At 38.0% G+C, this 22713-nt stretch overlaps 1 protein-coding gene across 8 annotated transcripts in view; it reads left to right on the forward strand.

Moving 5' to 3' along the window:
* Nucleotides 1-22713, forward strand: part of LOC126281256 (rap guanine nucleotide exchange factor 2) — a 382130-nt gene that overhangs the window by 326282 nt on the left and 33135 nt on the right. For 5 of the 8 annotated variants that reach the window (XM_049980060.1, XM_049980078.1, XM_049980068.1 and 2 more), the window contains 4 exons: nucleotides 72-243; nucleotides 1194-1336; nucleotides 9942-10164; nucleotides 11405-11719. In XM_049980060.1, the coding sequence (XP_049836017.1) occupies nucleotides 72-243; nucleotides 1194-1336; nucleotides 9942-10164; nucleotides 11405-11719 (853 nt within the window). The remainder of the gene's footprint in view (nucleotides 1-71; nucleotides 244-1193; nucleotides 1337-9941; nucleotides 10165-11404; nucleotides 11720-22713) is intronic. The other 3 variants (XM_049980116.1, XM_049980102.1, XM_049980108.1) reach the window with 2 other exon arrangements.

Consider the following 22713-nt stretch of genomic DNA (forward strand, 5'->3'; position numbering starts at 1 on the left):
AGTTGAGATAATGATTGTGTGGAACTTCATTGAGGTAAACGTGAATGTTAGCACTCTGTTTATGATTACAGATTCCATTTTATCCCGTTGTGAAGAAAGATCTGACATTTATTCATCTTGGGAATGATACCCGTGTAGAAGGCCTCGTGAACTTCGAAAAACTGAGAATGATTGCCAAAGAAGTCCGAACACTTGCCAACATGTGCTCATCACCTTATGATCTACTTACAATGTTGGAATTGGGTTAGTAGATATCCAGAAATTGTTCATTACATACAACTGTCCAAGATACATTTCAAAACTATTTGTACAGATTAGATAAATTTTCTAAATTCCTGTGAAACTAATACAGTGTCATCGTATTTTATTAATAATGGACTACAATTTAATTAGATACAACTGTCCAAGATACATTTCAAAACTATTTGTACAGATTAGATAAATTTTCTAAATTCCTGTGAAACTAATACAGTGTCATCGTGTTTTATTAATAATGGACTACAATTTAATTAGAATTATTTTATAATACAATAGAGAAGGGATACAATTGATTTAAAATTTTTCTGTTCTGCCTTTCAGAAAACACGAGACAAACATTAAAATTTTCTGCTCTTTTATTCACTGTATACAAATCTCTCAGCTAACGTAATTTCGATATTTTTCTGACGTGTAGTTCTCAGTCTTTTGCAAACTGTGGCTTCTTATGATGAAAACTTATTTTCCCAACTTTTTAATGTTTAGGTAATGTTTGTGTGTTAGTAGATGATGATTTTTTGTGGTTAAGTGTTGGTGCAGGATATAAAATTGGATAACATATTAAAAAGTTTTAATACTTAAATGCATTAATTTGGATGTACAGTTTCAGGATGTAGAAATAGAAATAAGCTGAACAATTCTTGAATACATAATGACCACTTTTTTTGGATGACTGCCAACTCTGGCAGCTCAGGCCAGAATGCCAGAGCTGACAGAGTTGGCGGTTGTGTGTGTGAGGTGTGCTTGCTTGTATAAATGAATGGTGTTTGTTTCTCTTCTTCCGACAAAGGCTGTGGCTGGAGGGTTGTGTGTAAGTGCCTTTTAGTTGTGCCTGTCTGCAACTTAGTGTGTTATCTTTACAGTAAGTAGCAATCTATCTTCATCACATTGTTGATATTGCTACCTAGAGGTTCCATTGTTTGCTTTTACATTTACAGGTGGCCAACCTCCATCTAGTGCAATGGTAGCTTTAAATCAATTGACAACTGGTGCTGGGACAACCAATCAACAAGGGGCTGCCACTGTGAAGAGACGCAAAAAATCTACTGCCCAACCAAATCCGAAAAGGATGTTTGAAGAGGTAAGCGTAAGATGCATGCCCAAGAGTGTGCACGTAGGCTCTGTAGGCTCCAAATTCAAACATTGTGTTTGTTTACTTTCCAACTAAAGTGGAGAGACACTTCATCACTGTACATTATTTGTTGTGCAAAAGTGTTAACCTGGTCAATAACATTTTGTAGCTAGTCATAAAATGCCACATGTTTGTGTTTGTCATCATGACATAGAGCCTGTAACAGCTGTAACTTGTACGACTTTATAACCAACCAATGTCTCAAAACATGCCAAATTGTTGTTGTGGAAAGATGAAACTCCGGACTGGCATGAGGAGTTGGTTTTGTAGGACTACATTGGAACTTGGTTTGAATTCATGCAACAGTTTTGTCGGAAACACAAGGGCAGCTAGGACACTTTCCTGTACATACACATCTTGTGCCTACATAATGTCGATACCATCTAAGAATGTTCTATCCGTCCATAGGATCAGTTGGTTCCTCAGTGTTAAATGTCTTTGCACTGTAATCATGGAATTACACTTGACAAACTGAAGAACGCAAAATTATTAATATACTCATTCCTCCAATAACTGAACGATGATGGAGCTATCGATAGTTTTGACAACATAACACTTAGTAATACATATCCTGCAGAAGTCTCAGCACTTTCTGAAGGCCTTGCCTTTAACTGTACAGCTAAGTTCAGCCATACTAGGGTTGTAAAGGCCTTCTTTCATTTACTCATTCTCTATAGTGGAAACATCTCTTTACCACATACCTCACTGACAATAGATAACCAAATCCACACATAGAACCTCATTTAAAACCATTCCAATCTTCCCCCACCTACAATCCTCCTCCCCTTCTGCCCAGTTATCTCCCGGTAACTTTCCAGGAATGCTTCACTTCTAAACGGTCTCATCTTCGTCTCTGCCTTTTATGGACTCTGGATCTCACTGATTCGCTACCCCTAGCATTAGAAGATGATGCCTCAGCAGCAGTTTTACATTTTATTTTTTATTTTATTATTTTACCATTCTCTTCGAGGGAGGGCCACTTAACCTTATCAGTCCATTGAAGGGTTGGCAGAACACACTGTTGCCTCCTCTGTCCAGATTGGGCTGCAGCTGTCTGGGCTCAAAGGTCCTTCCGGTTCCTCACCCAACCTGCTAGTTTCCTCTCCTTCCCCCCCTCTTGGGTGATCTGTTAGACTTGTTAATCTTTTGTCTCTCTGTGCTCATGCCCTGTCCATGTTCCTAGTCATTCCTAGGGAATTTCTGAGTGGAATACCTCTGGTAAGTGGCGGGGGCTGGAGGGTTGTATGTCCCCTCATCGCACTCTGCTTTTGGGGGCTTCCAGCTACTTCCTAGATGGGACACTCTGCCTCGCTTTCTTCCTCTGTCTCCCTTTCTTCTTTTTGTCCCTTATCTTGTCTTCATTGACCTTTCGAAGACCTTGGCTTTTTTATTTCATTTTATTTATTCATTTATTCATTTATTTATTTATTTTTATTTTGCCCCCTGGGTTTTGCACGATAGGCTGTCTGTGATCTGTAGTCACGTAGACCTGTCCGAGTGAGGAAAAAGGGACTGATGACCCAGTAGTTTCGTCCCTTTCATCAGCCATCCATCCGTCCAGCCAACCAGTCATCTTCCTTTCTTAAATCACTCCCCAGTGAGTCCAATATCATTTATGTACAAAACAAAGCACTCTGTAACCTGAAAAACAATTCAGATCTTATTAACTTTCCCACTGACAAAGGCTCCACCACAGTAGTTATGAAACTTAGTGACTGTGAGGCTGAGGGTCTCCGCCAACTTTGCAACACCTCTGCCTACAAACCTTGCAATCTGTACATTTGTCTGGCTCACTTTCATTAACAACATTTTCATCGTCTAGACTCGTGGCATTAACAACATTTGCTCTTCTTATACTAGAGTTAGCAGTAAATTATTATTGTAGAGAATAGAGTGAGAGAGTAAAGTGCTGTGTTTTATGTCAAATCTCATCTATAAAAATCAACATGGATTCTGCAAATAGATCTAGCGAACTTAGCTCTGGGTCTGTCCATCAGATCCCTAGAGCTTTAGACAATGGCATTTAGGTTGATGCCATGTCCCTTGACTTCAGGACAACAGGCAGGCATTTGGCATGGTCTCTCACTACTGTTCAGTGATAAAAATATGGACTTACCAAGTGATCCAGATTTGTGACTGGATTCAAGATTTTCTTGCAGATAGGACTCGACACATTGCTATTAATGGAACAAAATTGACAAATGTAAAGGTAATTTCTGGAGTGCCCCAGGGAAGTGTGATACAATAGTTACTGTTTACAGTGTTTATAAATGAAGTAGTAGAAAGAGTCGGTGACATACAGAAGATTGAAGAATGGTGCAGTCTTTGGCAGTAGTCCGTGAACGTAAATAAATGTAATGTATTGCACATCTTCATAGTAAAAGAGATCCACTACTGTACAACTACACTATTGATGACAAATTGCTGGAAACAGTATATCGGAAAAGTATCCAAAGCGACATTGAGTGGAATTGCCACACTAAACAAATAGTAGGAAAAGCAGATAGCAGATAGCAATTCATACAAAGTATCATGCGGATATGTAACCCAACCATCAAAGAAGTAGCTTAGGAGGTTCTTGTTTGACTGATTCATGAGCACTGTTCATCAGTCTGTGACCCTTGCCAGGTAGGATGAATAGATGAGATAAAGAAGAGCTAGCAGAGAGTGGGACGTTTCGTCACAGGATAATTTAGTTGGTGTAAGTGTGCTACAGAGATACTTAACAAACTCGAATGGCAAGTGCTACAAGAGAGGCATTGTACATAACGGAGAGGTTTACTGTTGAAATTATGGAAAGCACTCTCCAGGAGGAGCCGGACACTTACTCCCACAACATCTTGCAAAATGACTAAAATGCAAAAATTTCAGGCCTACCCACAATCATTCTTCTCAAGCTCTATTCACATGTGGGATATGGAAGGCAAGATCAGTTAGTAGTACCAAAAGTACCCTCCACCACACACCATTAAGTGGCTTGCAGAGTGTAATGTAGATGTAGATAAAAATAATGAAAGTAGAATGCAGAAAAAGGAAAATTAAAAATAAGGAAGAAAATGGATGAGCCAGAAGTAGAAAAGTAAAGATGTAGAACGGTGTACTGGGAAATGATGAAATATTCTGCAAGTTTTGTGCATTTTTATTGATGGTTCTTTTTCACTTTTTATACCTTTGTCGTACTTTCTATATCCTATTTTTATGATCAACTGTAGATAAAACTTCAGCTTCTAAACATTTCAATTTCATGATCATTTTATTTTCTCTCAAATATTTACCAGCCAGTTGTCACAGCAGTGATCTGCACTGATAGTGTTATGCTTCTATTGAAAATTATAATTGAGGCCAACTACAGAACAATTCTCCTGTTGCCAACGTACATTTGTACTGCAACGTACATATGTACTGCAAAGATAAAATAAATTAGGGTTTATGTGCAGGTATATAGACAGCTGTTGTTCTGAAATTCTGTTTGCTATTGGATCAGGAAAGGAAATAACTAGTAGTGGTATGTGGTACCCTCCATGCACTATATGCAAGCTGGTGGAATGTGTACGTAGGGGTAGAAATGTGTTGACATGTCACTTCAGAACATGGGCTGTAGTACAAGGAGCTACCCAAAAGTTCCCGGAATGGATGTGACGGTGGTAGGATCTAGCTAGTATGATGAAACATAAGCAGGTAGTGCCTCATTCATCCTTTGGAGTTAGGGCACAAGGGGCTGTGCGCTTGGTGGTCACACATAGTTTTTATGTGTATTTTCCCATCCTTGGGTGTTGCATGTCTTGTGAAATGGGCAATTGGGGGGGGGGGGGGGGCTGGAAACAACCTGTGTGCGTAAACTTTGGTTTCAGATGCGGAAAGATCACTACATAAACACATGACAGTTGAAGCAAGCTTTTAGGGAAGGTTACAGTCAAACATATGACTGTTTCAAACATTTTCAAGAGTGTAGAACATGGTTTAATGATGATCCCCATTCAGAACAGCCATGAAATGGCAGTACACCTGAAAATGTTCCTGCCATTTGAAATATGGTGCTGAAAGATCATAGGCAGACAATAGAGGATGTATGCAATGTTGGGCTTAAGGGATGTGCCTGAAGATTTTGTCCAATGAAAGTGACACATGGGTGATCGGTTCCTCCACCCTGTCAATTGGAGGTCACATCATGCATTGGTCAGCCTGGAATTTGTCACTGAAGAGAAAATGATAGTTGTTCCTCATCCATGACATTCACCCAATCTGGTGACAAGTGACAGTATTTTATTTCCCAGAGTGAAACTCCAGTTATAAAGCTGAAGATTTCACACAGTTTAGAAGCTTCAATCAGAATCGCAGATGGAACAAAACAGGCTCCTGAAAAATGTATTGCAAGGAGCTTTCAGTTCGTGGAAAAACTGCTGGGGGTGATGCATACACCCCCAAGGGAATTTCTTTGAAGGTGAAGGTGGTAAATAAGAACCAGATAAAGTGTCATTTTATTTATTGATGTATTCTGGGAACTTTTGTGTTTTACCTTGTACAGACAGTGGTGAGGGTAAAACCATTCACCATATAGCAGAGTATTGAATTGTGGATAGACTTGTAAACAAGGACTTCAATACTGAAACTCCTGAGTTCTTTCTGAAAGGGAACATTAGCTCGTAAATTGAGCTACTATTGTCAAATTCATGTTTATGTGCCTATCGACCACTTACACATCCACTGAATGCCGAGTTTTCTCTAGTCAGTGTATTGTTTTTAGTTTATAGTCAAAGTTAGGTAGTTAATCTTCAACTTTTATCATAATATTTCCCGCTATTGGAGTCAATAAAGAAACTAAACAAAAAAAAACAGGAAGTAATTAAAAATTAGGGAATGTGCTACAGAAGAGAGAATTCATTCAGAAAGATGGGTTGTGAAGTCAGCAAACTCAACAATAAATTGAAAAATTTTAGTATTTGTCAGGCAATAGTTTAATGTTTTTTTGGTTTACGTGACAACACTACCTATAATGTGTGTAGCTACCATCAGTAAGAGTAGCTTGTTGAAATAAAAAATTATTTATTTATCAACCCCACACTTGCAATTTTGTCCTTTTGCATTTGGCTAAATGACAGTAATGTGTTTAAAAAAATTTACGACTGTGAACCGTATCCAGAAAAAGATAATCACAAGTTCCTTGTGTTCAGCAATGGAATATGGCTACTGCTGTGCCAAACAGTTTTTTTTTCCTTTGTTATTTTATTTTTTTATTTTTTTTATCTCATTAATTAGTGAATGTCTGTAGAATTTAACAAACCATGTATCCAAAGACTTCAAATTTATGCCAAATGGTAAGGCTTAAGACAAAAATGTAACAGTGGTTTAAGCATGCAGGAAAGGTGCTCTTGCCACCTTTTTTTTAAATTGTAGAACTTACTCATAAGTGGTTGAAAAACATATCATCAGTTTGATTGCAGTATCTGAGACTATTGTTTGCTTGTGTACTGGGTATAAGGCAATGGTGAAAATGTATTCAGTAGCACGTTTCCACATGTGATTAGTCAAAAGTGTGAGTTTTGCAGACTTAGTCAGTGATTTTAACCCTTTATTTGCCAATTTGCTCTCAAGCAACATCAAAATTGGACACTGTTTTTTTGCAGTGTGTTCAAAGTTTCATCCTCGAATGGGTAATGGTGCTTGTAGGCAACATTTAGTGTCTCACACACAGTGATATTCTGTCAATCTCTGGTGAAAAGTGTATGAATAGTGTGCATCTTTAGCAGACATCTTGCAAAGTTATATAAGCATCAGTTACCATTGTAGCAGTTTGATTCGATTTTGTGGCACTGTTTTTATTGTGCAATGAAAATTGCTTATAAACACAAAGATGAAGTCTCAGTCATGAGTTCTTATACAAATTATTACTCAGAACTTTTCAAATGACTTAACTTTTCTTGGAAGAGAAAGTCTGACTTTGAGTATTGGATGGACATCAAGACCAGAAGAAGAAATAAACAGCTGCTCCTGTACCTGTGAGTACATGATGTGACAGTTTTGGTCACTGGCCAGAATATGGGGCAAAAGTGGAGATGGAGACTTTATGCTCAGAGATAACCTGCTGTAAAATGCAGGAAATGTGAAACTTTTCTGTGCTTGGTGCAGGAAGGAATTGTTTTAACACATTTCACATGCCTTAGTGCAAATGCAATAATTTTATCAGCCACAGGAACAACATTGTTGTACTTTTATTTTATCACCCATGCACCTTTTGTGGGTAATGACACATGTAGGTAATATACTGTACTTTGAAACAGTGCCAACAAAAAGACAAAATATCTGTTCAGTATTTATCTTCAGGAGGCAAAATTGTGAGTACTATTGATTTACTACGTTTAAAATTACAAAAAAAGAAAAATAAATAAAAAATTAAAAAAAAAATTTATCTGTCTGCATTACTTGGAGTTCAGCTACAAGAAGATAAATATTGTCCAGTTATTCCATCTCCTTGCAGTTTTACACTTTTCTCATGTCGATTTTCCTTTTTTTGTAAATACATTTGAATTTGATTTATATGTAACTCTGTTCTTTGTAATTCTTATTTATAAGTAAAGTTTTGTCACTCTCAGCAGAATATAATTTAAACCTTATATATGCGCATAAAAACAGTTAATTAAACCTTATTTATACATAATGCATATTTATGCACTTCACTATTATACATAACAAATTCTGGTGAAATAGAGTTTTGCATACTCGTAATGGGCATTAACATTTGAAACGAAGCTCTGTCTGGTTTTCCTTAACTTTGTTGACATATGTAAGTACAGCAAGTGGGCGGTGCTGCGGAGACAAGGGACAGAGACACGGTTAACCAGAGAGGGCAGCATGGAAACAAAGACACTCTTGGACTGTTGTTTCCAGTGTGAGCATTTCTTTTGTGATAATAACTGGGAAGTTGAAAGTTTTATGCTGACATTTGTTGTTGAACAGTGATTCTTTCATTCTGTCACACCAGATCAGAAAGTGAAATTCATACGAGAGGTGGATGCTAATCGACACAAAACAACATGGGAAATTGCTTCAGACTTACGAATTGCCTATACAACACTATGTACAATCAGTCAAAGAAATAGTATTTTGATTATGTTTTTAAAATTGGGTGAAAAGCAACAAAACAAAGCTGTTAGCAAGAAGGGAGATATGTGGATTTGGAAAAGGGACTTTTTACATGCTTCCGGCAAAAACAGATTGCACCTCTGCTGATCAGGGGTGACATGCTGAAAGCAAAGGTAATAGATTTATCTTGAAGCATGAACATCACTGCTGATTTTGAGACTTCATCAGGATGGTTACAAGGATTTAAAGACATTCACGGAATTGCAGGGAGAACAGTTTCCAGTGAATCAGAAGCTGTGGACATCATCACAGTGCAATAGTACCGTATGTCTTAATGGGTTATCAACCTCAAAACATCTACAACTGTTATGAGATTGGTCTCTTCTTTAGCCTCTTCCTAGAAAAACTGTAGCTGAAAATGGTGACTCATGCCATGGGTGGAAAGTTCTTCTTGCAGTGAATGCAGATGTTTTGGACACTTTCCTCAGTTTGCAACAGGAAAATCTAATTATCCAAGATGTAGAGACAGAACCTACAGAATACAAATACAATGAAAATTCTTGGATGACTATGATTTTAATGGAAGAGTGGTTAAAAAAATTGGTCATTAGAATGAAAAAGGGAAATTAAAATATCTCCAGTAACTTACTAAAAGCCAAGAAGTTTATTTTTGCAGCCTGGCAGCTGTCATGCTAAAAAATCGGCAGCTGTTTCCATAAAGCTGGTGCCTTACCAGAAGACATGACCGATGATGATGATGATGATGATGATGATGATGATGATGATGATGTGTCTGGTAATGAGCTAGCTGTACTGGAGGGTGCATATTTTGACAATTTTGTATATTTTGATGGTAATCTTACTGTGTGTGTGAACTACAGGGTGAGGAGATTATTGCTGACATGTGCCAGCAATGCCATGATGATTAAGTATGTGGACCAGCTTCAAATGATAGTGATGGAGATGGAGTTGGTGATGATGACCTGAATCTTGAAACACTTAAAGTGAATGAAGTGTTAAGTGCAGCCAGTGTTTGCAAATGTTACATCAGTGCAAGAAGTTGTTGTGAAAAGCTCTGAATTCATTAATAAGTTTGCAAAAAGAGGTGCATACTCTCAATGCACTAAAAGTTAAACAAGCCAAATTATCTGATTTCTTTAAAACAGTATCAAGTTCAAAATAATACTGTTTTTCCTTTTCTTTTTTTGTGAAAAATTATGTTATTACTGTTTTATCTGACTTCTAAATAATTCTGAGTAATCTTTTCTCTTTGTCTCGATATACGTGTAAAGCAGATTCAACTGTTTTTTAAAATTGCACACCAGTGCTGTGAGTTAATGACACATTATTATTGGATTCAGAAGAATATTGTGCTGTATTGGTTACTTAGAATGTGTTATTGGGTACATAATAGTTGGTGCTCTACTGTAATACAGTATATTGTCACACTTGACTGTGAGGTATACAATTTCAGGCTCAAATGGTACGCCGTGTAAAAGCGTACCTGAATAACATGCGTGTAATTACGGATGAAGAGCGTCTGCACGCATTATCGATGGAATGTGAGCCATCGGGTAGTGCACCAAACTCTGTCCCCGTTCGCAAGAGGCACCCATCGCCGACCCTGTCCACAACCAGCAGTACTAGCAGCACCAGTGAAGGAAAGAAGAGTGGATTGCCTCCAGGCACAAAATTTGGTAAGTTGTAAGAATTTAAGTTTCAGTGGGAACAAGAATGAAACTCTTTCAGCTACACAGAAATAATTAGTGCAAGACAAGCCTGTATAGAATTTTGTCCTTTCATGTTGACAGTAAGTATATATTTTGTTCAAGAGTTTTTTTTTCAGGTTTCAGTTTTATCAGCTGATATGACCTGACTCTCCAGTGATCCTAATGTTCATATGTGTGAACAGCTTTACAGATACATTGAATGAAAACATTTTGCCCTGCCACTGACTGGATTCATATATCCCTGTATTTTGCTCTCATTACTATGCGGTTTTGGCTGTGAAGCGATTTTAAAATGATTGTATAGTATAACTCAAGGTGGATACATTTGGATTAGAGCCCAAGCGCTCATCAAATCACCCGATGCTAAGCCATCAGGAGATTGGCACATTTAAAGACAGAACACCAACTGTATCTGGAACAGTAATGATGTAGCATATCATGTCACTACTGTAATCAAGTACATTCATTCTGAGTGTTTATAATATAAGGTTATTTGAAAATGGCTTTACAGCTGAAATTGCACAACGAAATAAAGGGATATCTTAATCCAGTGGCAGCATGTATGCTATTTTTTGTTGTTGTTATGAACACTATTGCAATTACAATAAAAAGGACAATTATATCACTAGAGTTACAGAAAAAACTCCTCTTTGCAGGTATCTGATTGTAAATTAAATTCAGGTTGAATATGCAGTTGGGAAAGGGTAATGAGGTAGGGGCAGTGGTAATTGGGCTGAGGTGTAGTCGTATAGCAATTAAATTATAGTTTGATTAAAATTACTTGTTAGTGGACACTTCATGCCTTGAAATTTAGTTCTTCCAGTCAGAACTTGGAATGCTACAATTGAACTGCCTGTCATTGCTTGTGCACCACAACAAAGTGTCAGTTCACTTCCAGTTTTTGAGTAGTGTGACGTATATGTGTGATCCATTATTGGAAACTGCCTTCAGCTTTTTAACTGTTGCTGGCTGCAGCATTGTGCAACGAACAATTGATGTGGCAATACTGTTGTACTGTGTGACAAACATCAAATAACAAGTAGTTTTAATCAGAGTGTAGAACACCTATTTCTGCAAAATGAAAACAGTCACAACTTTGAGCCCAGATTGCATAATTCAGTAATTTAGTTGTGAAGTGTTTTAGTGTTGTAATGCACATCACTTTTGCAACTTCTTTCTTGTCATATGCCAGAGTTGCACTTTCCAGGTGCTGCTTCGCCACAAGCCGTGCGGAAAATGTTAGCGCTGAGCGAACCGAAGACTCGGCCACACCAGCCCCGCCACCCTGGGGGCCCGGCGGTACCTCCCCCTCTGACAGCACTGTCGCCTTCTCCATCCCCAGGTGCTCACCGCAGGGCGGGATCTGCAGCCAGTGGTTCGTGCAGTGTTCCATCGTCACGGACGTTACACGAGAGGTCGCACTCTGACACACCTGCCCTTCCGCCACCAGTTGATCTCAGTGCTGAAAGCAGCAGTGTTACGTCCCTAAGCAACATGCCCCTTCGTAAGACTCTTACATCGGGTAAGCATGAGACGGAGGATGTACAGCATTATCATTTACTGGAAGGTTGACATGGGTGATGCGGAACCTTATAGTGCTTTTACTCTATGAGTTGGCTCATAGAAATGGCAGTTGCCTTCCTCTGTAAAACCATCATCTTCTCAGTGTTCAGAGTGTGTGTGCACTACTGACACCTCTCTTTGTGCCTCGATTAAAGACAAACACTCACAGCAAGTACAGTTGCACTCGAACGAGTGTAGTACACTTTCAGAGTTGTTCTTGACTTAACAGTATTTCCATTGCCTGGAAGTAAAATTGGAGATTTAGACTCTCATTACATATGTTGAAAGCTTTATGTTGGCAAAGATATTAGTTGTAGTAATAAGTATCACAGACACTTATAACTTACTTTTAAAAATTGTGTTGCCCAGCATTCTCATTATCACATCTGATATGAGATAGAATATTTTATATTTTAATATGCAATTTTTGCAAGTATTGAATTCAATTAAGCAGCAGTGAACATGTCTAAAGAAAGAAGAAAACTCCAAAATGGAACTGCAATCAAAATATGATAGAAGAAAACTTCTGTTTACCTGGTGACTCCAGAATAGGTATGGGAAGAAAAATGTTACTCAGACACTAGATTTTGAAATCAACAGATCCCTCTAGCAGCTGATAGGGTGTTGCTGGGGCAAACAGAGGGATAATCAGTAAAATGAAGTTTTTCAGAATACTTCGTCAAGGGAAGCACAATATGATAGACCTAGAGTGATATTGAAAATGACACACAGAACAAGTATTATATTTATAATGCAATCAGTTTCGTGTTCTGTGGATCCATTTTTACCCCTTCTGCGTATATTTGCAAAGCATATCAGATTCATGATAACATGCGCTCCAGGAAAGATGGGAGATACATTCATTGACATGGTAACTATAATATTCAGCTGAATTTATCTGCATGCAGCTGTATCAGAGTATATAAACATGTTCACCTTGAATGAGGTGAAGAAGTGTTATGTTGAAGTGTAGTTATCTACACACTGTAATTTTGCAATTACCAAGTCATAAAATGTGTCGTGTCTCATTGTTGGAGTGCATGTTTCTATGAAACTTGTGCCCAGCTTAAGAGCAAAAGGAGTTGTGTCGGTGAACAAATTACCCATTAGGAGAGATCCACAGAAACAAAAATGCGTTGTACAATGGAATGAAACACACCCATTTGTTATTGAAGGCAGCTTTTCCCTATGTACTTCTTGCTTATGCAGTTTAGTGAGATGGTCAGTTGATAGCTGTGAATAAAGCTGCAACAACAGTGAAATGAAATTTGTAGGTACTATATTAAAACTTCGCAGGTTAGAAGGGCAGGAAAATGGTTTGACAGATGGGGAGTGGGGCAAGGGGAGGGTAGGTAGAAACTAAAAGTATTGAGGTGAGAAGAAAGTGAGCAACAACAGAAAAGAAGCAAACAATAAAAAGAGTGTATGAAATTTGAAAGAGAGGAAAAATAGGTCATAGAAATAAATTTGAAGGAAATGAAAATTGGCAGAAATGAGAGTTCGCTAATTGTTGAGTGAGTGAAATGTGAGGTAGACAACTATAGGAGCAATTAGTGTTGGCAGTGACCAGTTTCATTTTATATGACTACATCTATCTCACCATTAGGAGTATTTTCCCCTTTATTTATTTGTTAAAGAATTTTACGTATGTTACCCATTCATCTATTTTTTGTGTGGTAATACCTGGACAGATAACCAGTTGTAATATAATTTTTAAATCTTCAAAACATAATGCTGCTGGGTTCACATTACCTCATGCACTTTTGTACTTAAGTCCTTCAATGAGCTAATAATTTTCAGTTGTGATTGCTCTTACCTATTTTGTATATTCTTGAAGCATACCTCAGTGGCTAGGTTTGAAAGGAATCTCACATATGAGAAGCTCATGTGAACTTATTATTCGTCACACTAGAAACTGAAAGATATGTGGAAGTGTTCCATGAACCTGCTGACATTCTGTTAACAACTTCTGAACAGATTCATGTAGTGTGACAGATTGCAGCTTTCAAAAGAACAAACTGAGTTTGATCTGGAAAATATATGAAACAAAATTCATCTCGCTAAATTTTTTTTATCCAGTCGCAAAGATTTATAGGAGGTAAAGTAAGTTGGAATGATTTTAGAAAGCAAGGAAATGACAACCTAAATTTTCAGTGTCCTATTTTGGATTGGAAGGCAGATGTTACGGTTTGGAAGGAAAATGTTTACTACATTTGATGATAATTACTTCCTTTATAGTACGACTGTTCATTGTTCTTTGTTGCACTACTTGTGGAATTTTTAACCTGGGGCCTGGAAATTTCAAAACTAATTTTCATATACTTGTTTTCATGCCTCCATCTGCAAACAGTTAATTCCTTGTATTTCCTAATGCTGAAAACTAATTATGCAGCCTTAACATTTCTTCCATTGCAGTCTGAAACTATGAAATTCAAACTGTTGCTTTGCAGATCTGTATGCAGTGCAGTTATTTTGACTGTATGCAATGTTCAAGCACATAGGTTGGGGCTTATTACTAGAATGCATGCCTGTTGCATTTCATGGAAATTTGCACGACTGCTTCTAACTCTATAAGTACTGTAAAAGGCATGTGTGTCAGTCTGCATGTATCGTGTTTATTATTAGCAGGTATTAGTATTGTGATGTCTGATGTTCACAGAGAAAAGTTTTTGGGGAAGAAAAATATATATGTAAGCAGTTTCATTGATTACTGAGATATAAACAGAATTTTTTTAAAGCCAGTGTAGCAGGTATGTATCATCCAAATTTAGTAATATCACTCATTTGTAGAAATAAATGCTACATAAAATCGTTTAGTGGTTCTAAGGCTACCATTTGGTTCCTTGTTGACCAGTCTGGTGTGGGAGTTGAAGATAGCAAAATGAAAGCTGAAGTTTTAAATCGTTCACACAGGAGAATCGAGCAAAGTCATTTGACCATTGGACAAACTCCCATATGGGCATCATTCTAGTAAGCATCCCTGGCATAGAGAAGCAGCTGAAAGACTTGAAAGCAAATAAATCAGCAGGTCCGGATAGAATCCCAGTTCAGTTTTACAAAGAGTATTCTGACATTGGCCCCTTACCCAGCCTGCATTTATCGTAAATCTCTCGCACATCACGAAGTACCGAGCGACTGGAAAGAAATGCAGGTGACTCCAGTATATATGAGGGGTAAAAGAATGGACCATGAAATTTACAGACCAATATCCCTAACTTTGGTTTGCTGCAGAATCCTTGAACATATTCTAATTTTGAACATATTCTAATTAACATATTCTAATTTTGAACATATTCTAATTTTGAATATATTAAACTTTCTTGAGACTGAGAAGCTTATTTCCGTGAATTAGTGTGGTATTAGAAAGCATCTCTCACACAAACCTCAGCTTGCACTTGTCTCAAATGGTGTATTACAAACAATGGGTGAAGGACAACAGGCAGATTCCATATTTCTAGATTTCCAGAAAGCATTTGACATGGTGTCGCATTGCAGGCTGTGAATGAAGGTATATGCAAGTGGTTGTCCTCAACAGCAAGTGTTCATCAGGGTCAGGAGTGCCCAGGCAAGTGTGATTCGACCGCTGTTGTTTTCTGTATACACAAATGATTTGGCGTATAGGATGGGCAGTAATCTATGGATTTTTGCTGATGATGCTGAGGTATATGGATGGGTGTCGAAGTTGAGTGACTGTAGGAAGAAACAAGACTTAGACAAAATTTCTAGTTGATGTGAAGACTGGCAGCTTGCTCTAAATGTGGAAAAATGTAAGTTAATACGGATGAGTAGGAAGACTACATCTGTAATGTTTGGATGCAGTATTACTAGAGTAGGAAGACTACATCTGTAATGTTTGGATGCAGTATTACTAGTATCCTGCGTCACACAGGCATGTCATTAAGTATCAGTGCATAATGTTGCAAAGCAACATGATATTGAATGAGTATGTGAGAACTGTTGTAGGGTAGGGGAAGGGTTTATTGGGAGAATTTTTAGGAAAGAGTGGTTCACCTGTAAAGGAGACTGCATATAGGTCACAGATGCGACCTATTCTTGAGTACTGCCCAAGTTTTTATGATGTGTACCTGGTCAGACTGAAGGAAGATATCTAAGCAATTCAGAGTTAGACTGCTAGATTTGTTACGGGTGGATTCAAACAACATGTAAGTGTTACAGAGATGCTTTGAAAACTCTATGGGAATCCATGTAGAGAAGATGATATTCTTTTCGAGAAACACTATTGAGAAAATTTTGAGAACTGTCATTTGAAGCTGACTGCCAAACAATTCTGTTGCTTCCAACATACATTGCACTTAAATACCATGAAGATAAGATACAAGAAATAGCTCTCATATGGAGGCATATATATAGTCATTTTTCCCTCACTCTGTTTGTGAGTGGAAAAGGAAAGGAAATGACTAATAGTAATACAGGGTAAGCTCCGCCACACACCGAAAACTGGCTTGCTGAGTATCTATGTACATTTAGAACAACTTTCATTTTATTTTATGAGCCAGACTCATTGCATTTCCTTCCACCATTCGACAGCCTTTGTTTGTGCTTGCTTGTAATCAACACAACAATTGATTTATAACACCAGTTGAGTCAAATTCTCGTTTTTGATGGTGTTGTTATTATGTGACAATACAGATCAGTAGCTTACAGCATTCCTTTTGATATGCACCTATTTATATCCTCAAACAACTTAGTGAAGACTAGCTCTCTCCACCTTTTCTTATGAGAAGTGTTATTAGAATTAGATAAAATTAATTGCTGGAATACAGGTTTGACTCTTTCACACACACACACACACACACACACACACACACACACACACACACACATTTTGTGACAGAGCAGTTTTGACTACCTACTGGGCTTTATTTCTGTTGCCAGTCACTCAGATACAGTTTTATCATGAGGAAGTTTTTGTTTCTTGTTGCAATTCTTTGAATCAATGACAGACTATCAAAAACTGGCAGGGGACCCTAGAAGTAAATGCAATATCTTGAGTCACTAATTCCTGCTTAAACCCCTTCAAAATCATATATAATCATCTTACGAAAATGTTCCTGTTTCAACTCCATGAATTGTGGTGACTTAAAATGTCACATGAGCATGGATGGCCATGTAGCAGCTGTACACTTACACAAAGGACTGCTATCAAAGATTGTTTGAAAACAGACTCAACCTTTTAGTTTCCTTATTTATGCTGTTCAGCAGAAACAAGCTGCTTTCAGCACTTGTTTAACAGATCATGCATGCCATGTGGACTCCAGCCCCCAACGTCATCTCACATATTCAGTGTGCAAAAGGAATGCCTTTTCAGCATACCCTCCAATGCTGCCACTGTCAACCACCCCTCCCCCTTGTCAACCCTTTTTGTTTTCCACTCACTTATTTTTGCTCCTCCATTGCAATTGCATTTTTCTGTCCTTATTACACCCCTTCTTTGATGGATACAAATTTCTCTATAATTCTCTTGCTCTTTACCACCTTGAGGCATTTTCTCTCTCTTTGCAGCTCTCTCTCTCTCTCTCTCTCTCTCTGTGTGTGTGTGTGTGTGTGTGTGTGTGTGTGTGTGTGTGTGTGTGTGTGTGTGTGTGTGTTTTTGATTTTTTTTCTCTCTGCGTTTCTGTATTATGTCACCATTTTGACATATCTTTGGGAAGTGTTGTTTTATTCCCCTCTACCTCCTCCACTTCCTCCCTCTCCTCTCATCATTTCTCTCTCCTGACTTTACAAACACTCAGGCCAGTTATTCCTCTGTTAGCAAAAATGTGTGTGTGTGTGTTTGTATCATGTGTGTTGTTTAAATGACCGACTCTGTTTGCTGTGACTGAAGAAGCATCGAGGATTTACATGTGAAACTGTCTTTGGTATGGATGTATATGATAATCAACATCTTGGCTGTTTGTGCTTTCCATAATAATTTGCAACTAAGAATCTGTTTGCTTTTACTGCTTTGTCATCATAAGCCTACACTGGAGTGTATTGCAGAATTATGGTGGTGTGCCATGCATCCTGCCACCCCCCCAAAGATGATGACTGATGTTGCCTCACATCTTCATCGTAGGATGTTGTGGCATTTTAGTATATTACGACTTTCTTGTGTTGCATTTCATCCATCATAGGTCATTCCCACAAGAGAAAGGCCATTAGTTGTCATGATAATGTCATCATCTTATAGAGATACTAAAAACTTACTTCAGTTCTGTTTTTAGTATCATGCGGCAAAGAATTTCGTAAAGTTATTGAACAAATGTACAGAAGTGATATGTTTGCAAGTCACTCGAGGGACTGTGACAGATGTACGGTAAAAAATTAGTTTGATGCTGCTTTAATAGAAAATAAATGTCAAAAGACATTTATGCCACTGTTACATCTGTAATACACAGTTTTTTAGTTTGGTAAACAGTAGAGTTCAGATGCCACTATCAGAAAATAAATGTGGACTTCTTTCCAGACTTCACTGTAAATGTAGCAGGAAAGCTTCAACTTTCCAAGAGTCAGTTTCATCGGCAGTAAATGACAGAACAGTTGCTTATTGGAGAGGGATGTTTAAAAGGAAGACGTAACAGCAAATTATGAACTAAAAGTCAGCCTTAGTGAAAAGATCTGTCAAACAACAGAATCATTTGAAAATACAAATTAAAAAAGGAAAGAAAAATTGCTGGCAGAAAGGGGGACAACATGGTACACAGTGTTGGGAATAAAAGAGAAGAATAGGAAAGATGTGTTGTCCATATATCTGTTATAATTACCTTGATTTGATCAGCTCAGAACACAGATGCACACACAGAAAAAATTATTATAAATGTATTGTGTTGACCATGGAATATTATAACTGTATAGGTAATGTAGCACAAAGAAGGAGAGGAAGGGAGAGTCAGATATTTTATATTTATTGGTTTGTGCTCATAATGCCCTTGAAAACTTCTCCAGCAGCCCTCCCATCATTACGATATTTTCAACCCCCCACCCCCTGATGCGCGTGCGCGCGCACGCGCGCGCGCGCGCGCACACACACACACACACACATACACACACACACACACACACACACCTACCTACCTACCTACCTACCTACCTTTGCCCCTTTCTATCACCTTTACCCCTTTAACCCTTTCCAAAGACAGGCGGTGATCACCATTATGAATTTTGTTTTCCACTCCAATGTCGTGCCTCATTCGACAAAAATTTTCATAGCTCTCGCCTGCTCCATTCTTGAGTCTGTACTAGGCATCAGTACTACATAGTACATTTATTTAAGGAAGCCTTTGTTAACTGGGTATTGAATTGTAGCTGTTGTGTTGAGAGAAAGGTTGTAATTGTTACCTTCAAGTTAGTGTGAAATGGCTAGTTCCTTACACATAGTTCTTTTTGAGGAAGGGAGTGTAGAACTTTTAGAGCAGTGTCTAAGTGAAAATGAGATTGACAGGGATTTTGATGACAGCGATTCATTTGTAAGCAATATGAATTAAATGACTATGGCAGCAGGAAACTCGGAATAATTTCAAAAACATATCACACAAAGATAAGTTTTATATTGTAATGGTTACGTAAATATAGTTGAATGAAAGCACACTTTTTGTCTGATTGTGGGTCAGTGGTCTTATTGTTTCCACAGAGAGACTCTCACAATTTTCTGTGGTACACGATGACAGAATGCAAAGGATTAACCTGTCACTTCATTCATATCTGATGACAAAATTATGGTGATAGGAGTAACTCGGTAAATAAAGTGACCCAGCAGGTGATATGTTGCGGATGATTTTTAAAGTTGTTTTCAGATTTCTTAAATTTAATAAAATGTTTTTAGAAGCTTGGTAATTGTTTGCATGTTACACCATCGACGTCTATAATATCATGAAGTTCTCAGTGCATGTCAGCAATAACTACACTAAATTGCTATATCTCTGGCATATTTTCATTTTCACTGCTTTTATGAGATATGTTTCATATTGTGATACTTCCCTTAGTAAAATTTTTGTGTCTATTAATGTCATTTTCTGCATAACAACCCCACTTACTTTCTCCATGAAGGCAGGTGTTTAATACTATGTTCAGCTAAAAATTTGTGTTATCAGCTTCACTGAGGCCATTATAAACAATTTTTATGGAATGTAATGCACAGTGTTGGATTCCTTTCTGCATTTGATTGCTGCCATTGTTGTTGTGGTCATGGTCTTCAACCTGAAGATTGGTTTAATGCAGCTCTCCATGGTAATCTATTCTGTGCAAACCTCTTCAATTCTGAATAACTACTGCAACCTACATCCAATTCATTGATTTTTATATTCATGCCTTGGTCTCCCTCTACAATTTTTATCCACCACACTTCCTTCCATTACCAAATTGACTATTCCTTTATGCCTCAGGATCTGTCCTGTCAACTGACCCCCCCTTTTTTTTTTTAGTTAAATTGTACAACAATTTTGCCCCCCCCCCCCCCCCAATTGAACTCGGTACCATCTCATTAGTATTTTGATCTACCCATCTAATCTTCAGCAGTCTCCTGTAGCATCACATTTCAAAAGGTGCTGTTGTCTTCCTGTCTGGACCACTTAGACAGTAAGTTTCACTTCTGCACAAGGCTATACTCAAGACATAGATCTTCAGAAAAAACATACTAAACTTGAACTAATGAGATTATTATTATTATTATTATTATTATTATTATTATTATTATTTTAACAAACACTTTTCTTGATATTGAAAGTCTGCTGTGAACATCCTCTCTACTTCAGGCGCCATCTGTTATTTTTCTTGCCAAATAGCAAAACTTGTGAACTAGTTCTAACATCTAATTTTCTGATCTAATTTCCTCTGCACCACCTGGTGTAGCCTCATATCTTCATCTACCTATATTCTTCTATTTATTTATTTATCTATATATCTATCTATCGATACATATGTAAACTGAAATCCCATGCAGCACTTTCTGTTTGTGTCTTCAGTTTAATTTTAGGAACTACTGTACAGAGTTGATCTGACTGTGACTAATAGGTAGACTGAGTGATGAGAAAGGTTTTTGTGTATGATTTACTAGTATTTTGTGATGGAACTATGATGAAATATGAGTTCCTCTCTGTTGTGAAAATACTGTCACTGCCACCAAGCAGCACAGCTACGACAACACGAGACAGCAACAAAGCTGTATCGGTAAAGTGCATGCATGGGAACTGAAAGGTTGTGGAATCAAATCCTGGGTGGACTACTTACTTTTCTCTCTTTTCACCAAGCATTTAGTGCCAGAAACAGAATGTTTTTTTTTGGATTCCACATTAAAATGTAGTCCCCTTTCCCCAGTTGCATAAAAGCGGTAATGCAAGTTGTGAAAGTGATGTCCAATTGAAACAATTGTTCCAGGCCATTGGGCCACACACAGTTATTATTACCAGAACCTATACACCTATAAATATATCCTTCTTCCACATATACTGTAGTTTACAGTCCCTTATAGCCTTTTTCTTCCTGTATGTGTACACCAGTCTCAGTAACTACTGTAGGGCTTTTCATACACTGTACTGGTGCTGGATGGAGTTGGCAGGTTCTCTGGAGGAACAAATGTTATCTGTTTCAAATTTGATTGGCATTTGCAGTGACATCTCATGACAGTGATGGGAGCTACAAGCTATCACACTGGCTACAACTGCTGGAGCTGAGCCCAGTAGGGATCGGTTCGTAATGGTAATGGGGCCAGCAGTGTCATCCCCTCAATTTCCATCGTAAGTCTTATGCACTAGCCAGTAAACAAAATTACTGCTACGCCATACAATTCATCCTATCTAGTTCAGCTACATTCCTTTACCCTTATTTACTTTTGATGATGATCATCATATAATCTCTTTTTCAAGACACTATTCTTTCTCTTCAGCTGCTCTGCCAAGTCCTCTGCCATCTCTTCACTGAATTAAACCTCAAAGTTTTTATTTCTTCCCTTTGAACTTTAATTTCCTTTCTAAATTTCTCATTGGTTTCCTGTACTGCTTGCACATTGTACAGATTGATTAACATGTGGGGTAGGCTGCAATCCTGTCTACTCCCTTCTCAAACACTACTTCTCTTCTATGTCTTCTGAGTCATAACTGTAGTTTGGATCATGCACAAGTTGTAAATAACTTTTTGCTCTCTGTATTTTATCCCTGCTGAATTCACAATTTCAAAGTGTACAGTCCAGCCAATATTGTCCTTCCTTTCTCAAAATCCACAAATGGTACAAATGTGCCTTTGTCGTTCTTCAACCTACCAGATAGTTATAATTAAAGTGCAGATATTCACTGAGGTCCAGTGTGGCTGTAATTATTGTATTGCGCCAAAACTTGGTTGAGATACTAATGTGTTAATACAGAACCAATCTACACTGGAAAACATCAGTCTCAATTGTATCCATGTTGTGCAAATCTAATAGTGTACACTAGTTCTATTATGGAATGACATCTACACTGTCATTTGACTGCGTTGAGATAGTATAGCTGACTTAAAGGTCTGAGGAGAGGCCTGATGGCATTAAATAGTTTAAAGATGATGATGATGATGATGAAGATGATGAAATTTTAAAATGCGGGTGAGCTTGATGTGGTACCTGGAAGAGGAAGGCATCCTGTGGCAGTGGAAGTTACTGACAAGATTGCTGTTGCTGCAACTGGCCACACAGCACATGGCTCAGGTAATGCTAGAGCTCGTGCAGTGTCACGAGAATTGTTCATCCCACAGACGGCAGTATAGAAAGTATTACACTGGTACCCGTACAAGATGCAGGCAGTGCATCAAGTGAAACCTTATCAACATTATGTATTTGCTCTTCGGTTTCTGGCACGAATTGTAGCTGATGGTGTGGCCAGGCAATATTCTGTGGAGAGACCAGGCACATTTTACTCTAAAGGATGCAGTGAAGAGAAAAAATGGTCGAATTCAGGGTACTGTTAAACTATGTCTTGTGCACTGCAT

The sequence above is a fragment of the Schistocerca gregaria genome, chromosome 1 (assembly GCF_023897955.1).
Source record: "Schistocerca gregaria isolate iqSchGreg1 chromosome 1, iqSchGreg1.2, whole genome shotgun sequence".
Taxonomy (NCBI): domain Eukaryota; kingdom Metazoa; phylum Arthropoda; class Insecta; order Orthoptera; family Acrididae; genus Schistocerca; species Schistocerca gregaria.